An 11,499-nucleotide genomic window follows, 5' to 3' on the forward strand; every position below is an offset into this window, starting at 1 on the left:
AATCTGCGAAAAAAGGTAAGGAATATTCTAGATTTTAGATTTTAGATTTTAGAATTTCCACGTCACAGACGAGTGTGTTTTGTTATTTGATTTGTAATATTGCTGCAGTTCTCTTAATAGCTGTTCGTTTCATGCGATACTCGCACATAGTATCTATGACTTTTGCTTCTAACAATTTTTATAATTAGGCTGTATCAAATATTTTTAACGTTCGTGTTTCATGAAAAATCATGTGTAACTCGTTGAATTCGCAAATGTAACAAAAAATTACATGAAAAAACTTATATTATTGTAATGAAAAAATAATTATATTAGGAGGAGAGTCGTATTTCGGAACGTCATCGGAACATATTATACCTTGTATGTGATTATTTGGAACACAATGGGTGAGTATATTATAATTAAAATATATTCCTAGTTCCAATTCTCTTGAATAGTGTCAGTGACCAATCGAAATAGAAATCAGTGGACATCGTGGAAAGAGAAGGCGAAACCAAATTTGAAAATTCGACATCGGTAATTCAGTAGTTAAGAATAACTCAATCGATAATGTAGATTAACTAGTTATAAACAAATATATGAAATATAAATTCAAATTATTCTTATCCATCTAAAAATTGGAAATTAAAGAGCAGAAGACAAGAAATTATCTTCGAAGATTTATATAGTAAATACATTCTTTTGCCTGTCTTACCTAGAGATAAAACAGTTGTTTGATGGTTATCTTATAGTGTTCAGTCATTGCGAAAAATATTTTTAATCAGTTAAAAACTATAATTAATTAAAAACTACATTTCTTTAGGTATATAGACATTAGCGATGTATTATTCCGGGAAGCTCGTCTATCTCCCGAACATCGGGTCTGCGACAACATCGATTTGGAAATTATCGTTGCAGAGTATGAAAATTATTACAAGATGAAATTTCAAAAATATCCCATATTGTGTAAGAAAATAACTGGAAGGGAAATGACGAGGGAAGTGACAAATGCAAGCAAAACGTAAGAATTTAAATTATTTAACGATATTAAACGGTATTCAACGTATCGTATTCAACGTATCGTATTCAACGTATCGTATTACAATATGATCCAGTGTTTGTAGAAGTATTGAGACAAAAGCCAAATCTGTTAGTAAAGAAGCGAGAAGTGAGCCTGTGAAAGAGACGAATCTACAGCAGAAGATAACTGATGACAATACGAATCATATTAATCTCGCAATGACAGTGACGTCACTATTCCCCAATGAGAGTGATGGACGTTCATCAGAAGAGCTATTTAACGTCCCAATGGAACAATCCATGCAATCGAAGATATTGAAATGCATTGAAAAGCTTTATTCAGATAATCCGGAATTACGAAAGATTGCTGAGGACATCTCATGCGTAAGTTATTTTCGATTAATATACGTATCGTAAAGCGTTTAAACGATAAAATTCCCGTCGATAAACCGTCCAACGTATATCGACGATGACGTGATTTCAGTAACGCTTCAAATATCAAATTACGTAACGTTTACTTAATATAGAGAAGACGCCATTTTATCTTTGTATCGTCACAGGAGATCATAGTAAACAAATTAAATGTACATTGGGATGACGTTATAGGCCTAGAAGAATGTAAAACCGCTGTTAAGGAGGCCATTGTGTATCCCCTTGAGTATCCTATCTTTTTTGATGGCCCGTTTTCCCCCTGGAAAGGTATTTTGCTGTACGGCCCACCTGGTACAGGTAAGATACTCGCATTCTTTTCATTTCTGTACGTGTTTACAAGAAATATACAAAACAGGGAAAACGATGTTAGCGAAGGCAGTCGCGACAGAATGCCATTGCACCTTTTTTAACATAACTGCCAGCTCATTGGTCAGCAAATGGAGAGGCGATTCCGAGAAGTATATACGTGTAAGTTGCTTTGTCTATGTAAGTTTCTTTGTTCCTTTGTCTATGAAGGAGAGATTCTAGGTATAAAAAGATTTGATTTTATTTTTCGTCATTTATATATAAATAGAATAGTTGTTTGGAAAACGAAATGATATCATATTCGTGATGAGGCAATGAATTTAAGGAATTTCGAATATAATATTTAATGAATAATACATTTGTTAAACTGAACAGGTTTTATTTGAACTTGCCTATAGTCATTCGCCTACAATTATTTTTATCGACGAGATTGACTGGATCGCCACAAATAAAGGAGACTGTATATTGTCTGAACCTGCAAAGAGATTCAGATCAGAACTTCTTTCTAGATTGGATGGATTAGTGTCTAATGAGAATTCTAATGTAGTTCTTCTGGCTACAACTAATTCCCCTTGGTACGTATATCACGTTATTTCAATGTTTTCTAAGTTGAAAATATCGTAATATTTCTCCAAATTCCAAATATGTTATTGTGTTGTTTGAAGTATTCCTTCATTATTATTAGTATAATAGAACGATAATATTTATTGTAAATATGTTATTAGGGGCATTGATGCAGCTTTACTCAGGCGTCTCGAAAAGCAAATATACGTATCATTACCCAATAAAGTTGCTCGACTTGATATATTCAAATTATACCTTAGCAACCACTTATTAGAAAATACAGATATTGTAAACCACATAGTAAAATGTACTGAAAGATATTCTTGTGCAGATATAAAATTGCTTTGTAAGCAAGCGTGGCTACTAGAAATAAGCCCGATATGGAGGAGACTTGAAAAGAAAGAAACACCTGTTACCACTTTGAAATATGAATTAAAAAGTTATGAAATATTAGCAAAATTGTTAAAAAAAATGTCACCTACAGTTATGCAAATAGATAAATATGATACGTGGAACAAATAAATACGCAATCGTAAGGACAGATATTGAAAAATATAAATAAATGGATTATCGTTCGAGAAATCATTCGCATGTGTGTGCATGTGTGTATGCGCGCATGTGTGTCATGTGTGTGCGTGTGTGTGCGCGCACGCGCTATAGGCTAAGTTTAAAATGTTCGGTTGTATTATATCCTTGTATTATATATGTCGGAGATGAAAGGAAAACCGGAGCCTTCCCTTTGCAATTTTGAGGAAGCCTTCTAATGCTTTAGCCTAGATTTTATCATAACTGTAATTAAGCAATTGTCATTTGTAATTGTTTGATATTTGTGAAAGCGAAAGTGGGTTCGAGGTGACAACTGGTCGCCGAACGTAGCCACGGTCACGGGATAAACGTTTTGCCTGACGAAGGTGTGGATCGGTTGTATTGTTCTCCCTAGAAATCACATAGAATTGTACTTTAGAGATGTCGATATAATGGGACACACGTTGTATTAGGAATCAATCTCCAGACAGAAACTGCCTAGTAACGGCGTTTGAATCTTTCTCGATGTTTCCAAAGAGTATACAACAAACTTTTGACAGAAATTGCCTAGCAACAACGATTGGAACCTTCTCGATGTTTCCAGCGAGCATATAACAAACAAATGCAGTCGTATAGCGAAAAAGATTTTCATCAGATATTCATTCGTGTGATCGCCTTGGAAAGTGATACATCGAGCAATTTACCGAGTGTCTCAGCAATTGTATTTTGTGTTTAAAATTATTCTACACATAGTAAAGAGTTATCCCGTTGACCGTGGATTCGTTCGAACCCCGGAACATTGTTAATAGCGTTAATTAAATTCATTATTCGTGAAACCTATCAATCGTTAATCTCATTATACGTTAAATTCATTATTCGTAAGACATATTATTCGTTCCTCTTATTGTTCGTTAAACTTATTAATCTTTAATCTAATTATTAGTTAAACTTATCGTTTGTTAATCTTATTATTTATTAAACTCATTATTTATAATATTTTGTAAAATCTTGTTTATTCGCGTAAATATATTCTCTGTTTCGAAAAACAATGGCTAATTCAAACAAAGGATCATTACGCGCCTTAAATCCTAATTATAACCCGACATATATATGTGAGTGTATTTTATCAAAAATATGTTTTTTAGTTTTTCTTATCTTAGTAATTATTTTAAAAAAAATAAAGTCTTATATGAAAATAAAGCTGTTCTTTATTTCAAATAATTGAAGTAAATAAATACAATGAGTTTTATATTTTATATTATCTTATATTAATATCTTATATTTATCTTATATCTTATTATAATATCTTATTTTAATATCTTATATCATCGTTATATTGTTATTGAAAAAATTGATATAATCAACAGTTCTTCCTGTTCTCTTGATTGTTTCTTGCTTGTTTCAAACCACGATAATAACCTACAAAAGAAATAACATAGTCCATTGAAAATTTAATATACAATAAAATACTTATGTGAAATAATTACCTCTGTGAAAACCACTAATATACCATGACATCAACATACTTGAAAGTGCGTCTGTATCATTATCTGGTAATCTAGTACATTTTATTAAAATTTCGTATTTTTTTTTCCAAATAAAATGTTAAACTTATTCCAAATTACTTATTAATATTAGAAGTATTCAGCATTCCATTAGAATTTTTAAATTGTACTTACTTGGCCATTAATTGTGGTGATAAAGGAGGTGCAGGTGGCATTATATCAGTCATCGAATTGAAAGATGGTCCCGGTATGAAGCGATGTTTATACGCATTTGCTTCTTCAGAGTCACAATCCATTTTTTCTACATTATATTTTTTCGAATTTACATTTGTAGAAAAATTAGTCTCACAAGTCTCGTCGTTCTCTTCATTGAATTTCTCTTCCAAAGCTTTCTTTTGTTGTGCTATTTGACTTTGCAAACCTTCTGATTCTAAAAGAGAACTCAACTCGACTTTCTCTGTATTACCATAGCCTAAACACAGAGTAAAAGAAATTTTTGTCATTTAATAGAATGACTGAGTGCCATTCAGTTACTGTCCTTACAGGCAATGTATTAGAATTTCCCGTGCATAAATGTATATGTATAAATGTTTGCCTTGATATATGTAGTAATAATCACTCGTCTAATGAGGAGAATTATATTCCAAGCAGCTAATAATGAACAATAAGTAACATGCATGTTTATGGTTCATGACCCTATATCCCACTATATCATCTATGGGTCTCCCCATAGACATTGACAGGTACTCCTGCCCAGTTAAGGACCTGCTGAATGACACTGTGATAGACTATGCGAAAGCCTTTACTTCATATATATATGTATTTTTAGTACATTTCTTAATTGACATAACCATCATGCTAAAGGTATTACCTACAAATTTTACAACACACGTGCCATTGTTTTCGTAAATTTTTTATATTATAGCTTCATAAATTTCTCCATCCTCTGAGTATATTGCACGACAAGATGCTCCTATGATCCATTTCTATAGAGAAAAGATGTGTATACAAATAAATATAAGTAAATAGCAAAATAAAATAATTTGCTTCTTAATCAATATATTTAATAATATTCTGTATCAAATTTGTAATATTCTATCAAAATCACAACCTTGTGTAATTTACTTGCGTGTTTAGGCTGCTTAAGATTTTGTAGGTTTTCTTTCGGTTGAGAATTTCCAACATCCATTCTCATTCGCTTGATAACTTCTTCTTTTGCTAAATTTATTGCTTTATCATATGCTTCTATTAATGCACTATCATCCCAAACATTATCATTGGCTGTGTCTGTATCCTTTTGAGATAGCAAATTATACGTTATTAATATTGATACAAGTATTTTATTATCAAACTATTGCAAATTATCATATATGTCATTTTTCAAAAATTGACTAAAAGGTAGTGGATACTGTTAATTACTATTATGCTAAAATCGTGTACTAAAATAATGTTAAAACCATTACGTTTCCATTACCATACATACGTTTCCATTTCCTCGTATAAAAAGAACATTCATATCATCTGCCATTTTAAAATAACATCATTTAAATATTGAATTTGCTTCTGAAATATTAATTTGTCTCATTTCTTTAACTCTAACACATTGTAAACAATGATGACATTATACCAACTATAATACTAAAAATCTATTCCCCATTCATTCGAAAGGTTATTTTTTGAAGCAAGGTTAACATTGAATGTTCCCAAACTTCAATAACTGTATTTTACTTTCTTTACAATATCTAACAATATATTAGAATACTATAAAAAAATATTGTATGCACAAGAAACTGTTTATAGCGAAATAGCAAAAGAATTAATCACATATTATAACTAAAACGAGATTGTTAAGTAGATTATATTATACTGCATATGCGTTAGTGTTTCAGCTGGTAAATATAGTTTTTATATCTGAAGATAAATAAGATTTAATTCTATAAAATTGCATAATGAATTATACATCTATCTATTACTATTCGTATTTCCCCTTAGTTGTATGTTGTCAATAGCATCAATCACGAACATATAAATAAATATAGAAGAAACCGTTCGGAAATGGAAAGGGAAAAATGAACATGGAAGACAAGAAAGTTTTCTTCAGGTTTAGCGTATGCGTGATACGCTTTGAATGTCTCAGATAAAGATAAAGATACTCTGCTCATTTCTATTTGTTCCGCAGAACGAGAAATTTGTTGTCTTTCATATTGGTTTTTACGATTCAATTTTTGGGCAGTTTTCCCTAGTGAGTGTCGGTCCCTGTTTGATATAACCAGACCGTAATTTATACAGATATGTATTATAGATATATATTTGTAAAACTGAAATCAGATGAAATAAATGTTGCCTGAGGTTTTAAACGTTTAATAAAAACAATATTTCATTTGGAAAAAATGTAAGATATGTAAAATTACACATTGATCATTTTGCTGGTCTTGTATCATAAAACGTGTGGCCCGAAGAGCACGTGTCCGGTAGAGATACGTCACTTGTGTTAGGAATCGTTTTATAACCTATCACAGTAAAGGAACGTCCCAGTATAGCAGCCGAAGAATGCCGTGAAAGTTTCTGTACAAAGTACAATTGATCTACAATTGATATTTTCCGCAATATCTGGTGTTCGGTCAGGGTGTCCCGTACTCATGACAGTGGAATGGCGTTAGTAAATCAATTACAAAAATTTTCGAGATCAATTCTCGGTATTGCATCAAATTATTCAAAATATACAAGCAACACAACGTTGCCCTTTTTGCAGGCAACAAGAGGAATATCGACCACGCAACCACTTTCAGAAAAACAAGAGTAAGTGATACAAATTTTCTTGTGCTTTCCTTCTTTTTTTAATAAAATTTCAGTACTTACCTTCCAATATAAAATTGGTGTCAAAATAATAATGCTAATAATAATGTCTAAGAAATTTTTCTCTTTGTAGGAGTACAACATCTAGAAAAATAACATAGTATTAATAGAATAGTATTAATAAGAACAACATTGACAGTGAACAACTAAAAATATAACACTGTTATAAATATATGATATACGAATTTTATTTATGTATTATTAAGACAAGTATATCTTATTTTTAAATTATTTCTATTATCATAAGTGATACATATAATTAAGGTATAATTAAGAGAAGATTAATTGAAGAAACACAAAAAATAAAGAAAATAATTATATTGAGATAATTTTTATCTTTCATAAATATTATTTTCAGAGTAAATATAACGTTTGTTAAAGCAAGTGGAGAGAGAATCAAAGCAAAGGGAAAGTTGGAGATACTATATTAGGCATAGTAGTAAATAATGAAATTGATTTAGATGGATATGGTATGTTTTAAAGAAGCATAATTTACTTAATTTAAAATAAATAATTTTGAGGTAGAAAATATTTGAAAATTTTCATTTTTATCAAGTTTAATATTCTTATTATTTTTAACTTTTGATACTTTATTATATAAGTATGTTGTAATATTAAAATATAATTGATATAGGTGCTTGTGAAGGAACATTAACTTGTAGTACGTGCCATTTAATATTTTCGAAAGAAGTTTATGATGCACTTCCTGACAAACCAACAGATGAAGAATTAGACATGTTGGATTGAGCATATGAATTAACAGATACGTTAGTTCATAATAATCAGTATCAAATCATTCACATTATTAATTCTATTACCTTTTAATATTTTATAAAGTGAATTTTTCTATTTAAATTTATGTAAAAACAGGTTAGTATTGGGTATTTCGAAATCTGCATCTCAATGTAGAATTTCAAATCGCTATCTCTGAATACTACGAAACTGAAATTATAATAAATTTTCATAGTTTTTTATTTATGACCCTATAATCATTACAAATCTATGTTGGAATTAGCATATTTACAATGTTGATTTTCAAATGGATAAATAGAAATCTTATTGTGTATTAGTATTAATTTGTATAGCAATAAATATATTTATTGACATATTCAGTTATATAATATTTAATTTCAGGTCACGGCTAGGCTGTCAAATAGTAATGTCTAAGGAACTAGATGGAATTGAGGTAAGAGTTACATCAACAATTAATGATGCAAGAGCATAACTGAAATTATCTATAGGTTTTTGAAAATTTGTATACAATGTTATACATCTCTTGTTAAAAAACCCTTGTTATAATTATTAAAATATTGGTATTAAAAAAATATAATAAAGAATCTTGTGTTTAAATGTGAAGCTTATATATATACATATGTTATAGTATAATTGCAATTTTGATATTTGTACATTGCCATTGTAAAAAGCCTATCCAATTATGAAGAAAATATATCTTTTATTTTTAATATACAGGGTGTCAATTTTAAAACGTTCATCTAAATTATTTTCGTTACTATTAAAGATAAGAAGAAATTACTAAGGAAGACTTAAATGGTTTTAAGATGTGTACTTGGTTATGATAAAAAAGACTCTTGTGGAATAAATTTTGCAACTTCTGAAAGATTAGATAAAAGCTTAGAACCTAAAAAATAATTTGAAATTAATTTCGTTTAGATATACTGTTTGATTTCTTAGCTGTGGGCAAGTTTAAAAGATCATCAAACTCATGGTCAACAAAACAACAGAAATGTACATGTAATGCTTTTTCGTTTCACAACAAGTTATCTGACACTATCATCATTTTCGTGGCACATGCAACATTATCGATTCAGTATAGTAATGTTTTGGATTAAAACAAATGTCTCGACATTGGGGCAAAATATTTCAACCTTTAAGGACTAAAATTAAAACTTATGAGTTTGTTTATAATTTTAATAGATTTTATTAATATTGTGTTTACTGGTTTATTAATTACAAGAAAGTTTGTAAAAGACTGAAGTTTTACGTAAAAAGTACAAATATTCTTTCAACAAAATTAGTCAAATCACATCATTATTTATACATATTGTATATAAATAAAATATGCGGATATATTACTTTACCCTAGAATTAAAATTCAATAATATTGAGGAATCTTATTTATTCAGATTTTGTACATTATCGCTTCTAACCTCGGATAATAGAACAACAAATTAAATATTTTTAAACAAAAAAACTTTGTTCCTTTGTTTGATTTCCCTTGCTCGCGTTTCTTAACTACTTAGATATAAAATACTTACGTTTTCGAAAATTCATACTTCACAAGCTACTAAACGCTTTATCTGTTCAGAATAATTTATTGTTTTCTTAACTAGGTACATAGCAAATACATCTATTAAGTTGGTATTTCTCATAATTACCAGTACATAAAGCTAAAACACTTTTGTACTATGCTTGTTATACATGGATCTAACAAATAATTTAACTTGTGTATTGTCGTTTGTATATTTTGTTACGTGTAAAATATTCTATTTCTACACTACTTACAAGTTCGATAAAGTGTACATTACACATCGTGAAATTTACATATTTTCACTTGGTTACCCTGCCCAATTCGAATATAATTCAGAACGTATGTGCTATATTTATATATTCTGCATTTGTTTTGTATATTATGTACACTGATCTGATCTTTGTAAACGCGAGTTTTACGATATTAATGAGAAATTTGCCAATTTAATGGAAGTTGTTAATTTTTTCTGGCACGTTTCACGTTAGCAGACATTTTTCTTAAGTTACAGTCGAAAAGTGTTTTTATGTAAAAGAATAGGAATGATCAAGTTATTTTAAGATGACAAGATATTTCACGTTTTCTATTTAAATATAGCGTTAAATTTTAATTCCGTCAATTCGTATATACTCATACATCGAATTTCCTTTTCTCATGTCATTTCTTTTCTTTCATTTCACATTTAATTACAAAGATAAAGTGTAAGTACGTTCCTCATAAAATTAATATCAAATGTCGCAAAATATACAAAAGTAAACTAAGAAGAGGGGTACATATTATTACACAAACTGTCGTTCATATTGCATATGTACATATGCAGTATAAAAACAATACTTTTTAGTTTTTAATCTCTTGTTTAAATAATCCTAATATCTAAATTTGTATCGGTCATTGATTCGATATAACTGCGTTTATTGGAAGTAATTAAGCTATAGCCTGCGCACAAGAGAAGAAGGAACAAACACGTATAGTATACACGCTTAAATAACGAAATTAAGTCAGTTTACGTTCAATGTGAACTTGATCAAAGTTCCAGTCTCGAATTATAGAGTTTCTTACTATCAGTTTACAAAATTCGATATTACGATTATGTACCGTATTTGAAAAACATAAAATGCTTTGTTCAATTTTAAATAAAACTAATATTTACCAAAGCGAATACGAAAAAAATGTTATCATCAAACTCAATTTTCAATTATCAAACTTAATCCAGCACAAATACAAATGTTATTCGTGCTTTTTTACTTTTACTACTTTTCAACTCTCTATAGTTCGAGATTTGAGTTCCGCTAACTTTCTTTCTACTGCGCATGCGCAACAGGAAAACTTGAATTACACGTAATAGTCAAAAATTCGAAAATCTTATCCTTTCGTGGCAGCGAAAGTAACCTAGGACTAGAGGTTCCATAACATTAATAATAATAAGGCAATAATATTAATATTAATAATAATGTAATCGAGTACTACTAACAATATTAATAATAATAATAATAGTATGGTAATGGCAAGATACACGCGGGTATAAATTAATCATTCCTTTCGTAATATCTACGACGTCTTCGGGATATTCTTTAGAAATTACTTTATTTCTGGTGAATATTCATTAACGAGCAACTTTTCTCTCTGTTTCTTATCACGATTTTTTTCACTTCATCACAATTGTACCGTTAGAAATTATTCAAAACATTGTTAAAATGTCCATGAAATATATGCAATTGCCGTATTGAATAAGCGAGTAATGAAGTTGCTGTTTCACTGAATAAAAGTGAAATCTCCAATGAGTGTGCTCAAGTATATAAGTTAAAAAAAGATTGGTACATCAATGCCTATTATTCTTAATCAATATTCATCATTTAACAATTAGGACCGAATTTTTACAAACCAACTCTAAACCACGACCCAATTTACAAATAAAAAGATCGATGTGTAAATTAACTATCAACTATTAATCTCCAATCCTATGTGAAGATATAATGTTCGGACCAAATTTCTAAACTAACGTGGACAATTCATGCGGACTATTGGTGGTTGCTGCGCTACTTAGAT

General features: G+C 29.6%; 1 protein-coding gene and 2 pseudogenes across 4 annotated transcripts; 2 read left to right on the forward strand and 1 right to left on the reverse strand.

Annotated features, from left to right (window-relative positions):
• The first annotated feature begins 783 nt into the window (after window positions 1-783).
• LOC117165056 (katanin p60 ATPase-containing subunit A-like 2) lies at window positions 784-4,026 on the forward strand. Of its 3 annotated transcripts, none has more exons than XM_076627508.1 (6): window positions 784-1,000; window positions 1,104-1,383; window positions 1,560-1,728; window positions 1,787-1,899; window positions 2,113-2,312; window positions 2,463-4,026. In XM_076627508.1, exons 1-6 carry the CDS (start codon window positions 918-920, stop codon window positions 2,821-2,823), a joined length of 1,206 nt encoding a protein of 401 aa, XP_076483623.1. In that variant the 5' UTR covers window positions 784-917; the 3' UTR covers window positions 2,824-4,026. The 3 variants fall into 3 exon arrangements, with proteins under 3 accessions (XP_076483623.1, XP_076483624.1, XP_076483622.1); XM_076627509.1 differs by having other exon boundaries at window positions 1,107-1,383; XM_076627507.1 differs by having other exon boundaries at window positions 866-1,000; window positions 1,095-1,383.
• Window positions 4,012-11,447, reverse strand: LOC117162133 (survival of motor neuron protein-like; annotated as a pseudogene).
• Window positions 6,334-8,652, forward strand: LOC117161847 (adrenodoxin-like protein 2, mitochondrial; annotated as a pseudogene). Its single transcript, XR_013061629.1, has 4 exons — window positions 6,334-7,130; window positions 7,546-7,657; window positions 7,822-7,954; window positions 8,322-8,652. The product of XR_013061629.1 is annotated as an adrenodoxin-like protein 2, mitochondrial (transcript).
• Window positions 11,448-11,499: the final 52 nt, after the last annotated feature.

This window comes from Bombus vancouverensis, unplaced genomic scaffold, assembly GCF_051014615.1.
Source record: "Bombus vancouverensis nearcticus unplaced genomic scaffold, iyBomVanc1_principal scaffold0067, whole genome shotgun sequence".
NCBI classification, from domain to species: Eukaryota; Metazoa; Arthropoda; class Insecta; order Hymenoptera; family Apidae; genus Bombus; species Bombus vancouverensis.

Excerpts from the sequence above, each read along its gene's own strand:
- LOC117165056 (XM_076627507.1), top strand. The coding sequence starts at position 918 with ATGAAATTTCAAAAATATCCCATATTGTGTAAGAAAATAACTGGAAGG. Across the intron at positions 1,001-1,094 it reads GTGACAAATGCAAGCAAAAC|TGTTTGTAGAAGTATTGAGA; the intron begins GTAAGAATTTAA and ends AATATGATCCAG. Across the intron at positions 1,384-1,559 it reads TTGCTGAGGACATCTCATGC|GAGATCATAGTAAACAAATT; the intron begins GTAAGTTATTTT and ends GTATCGTCACAG.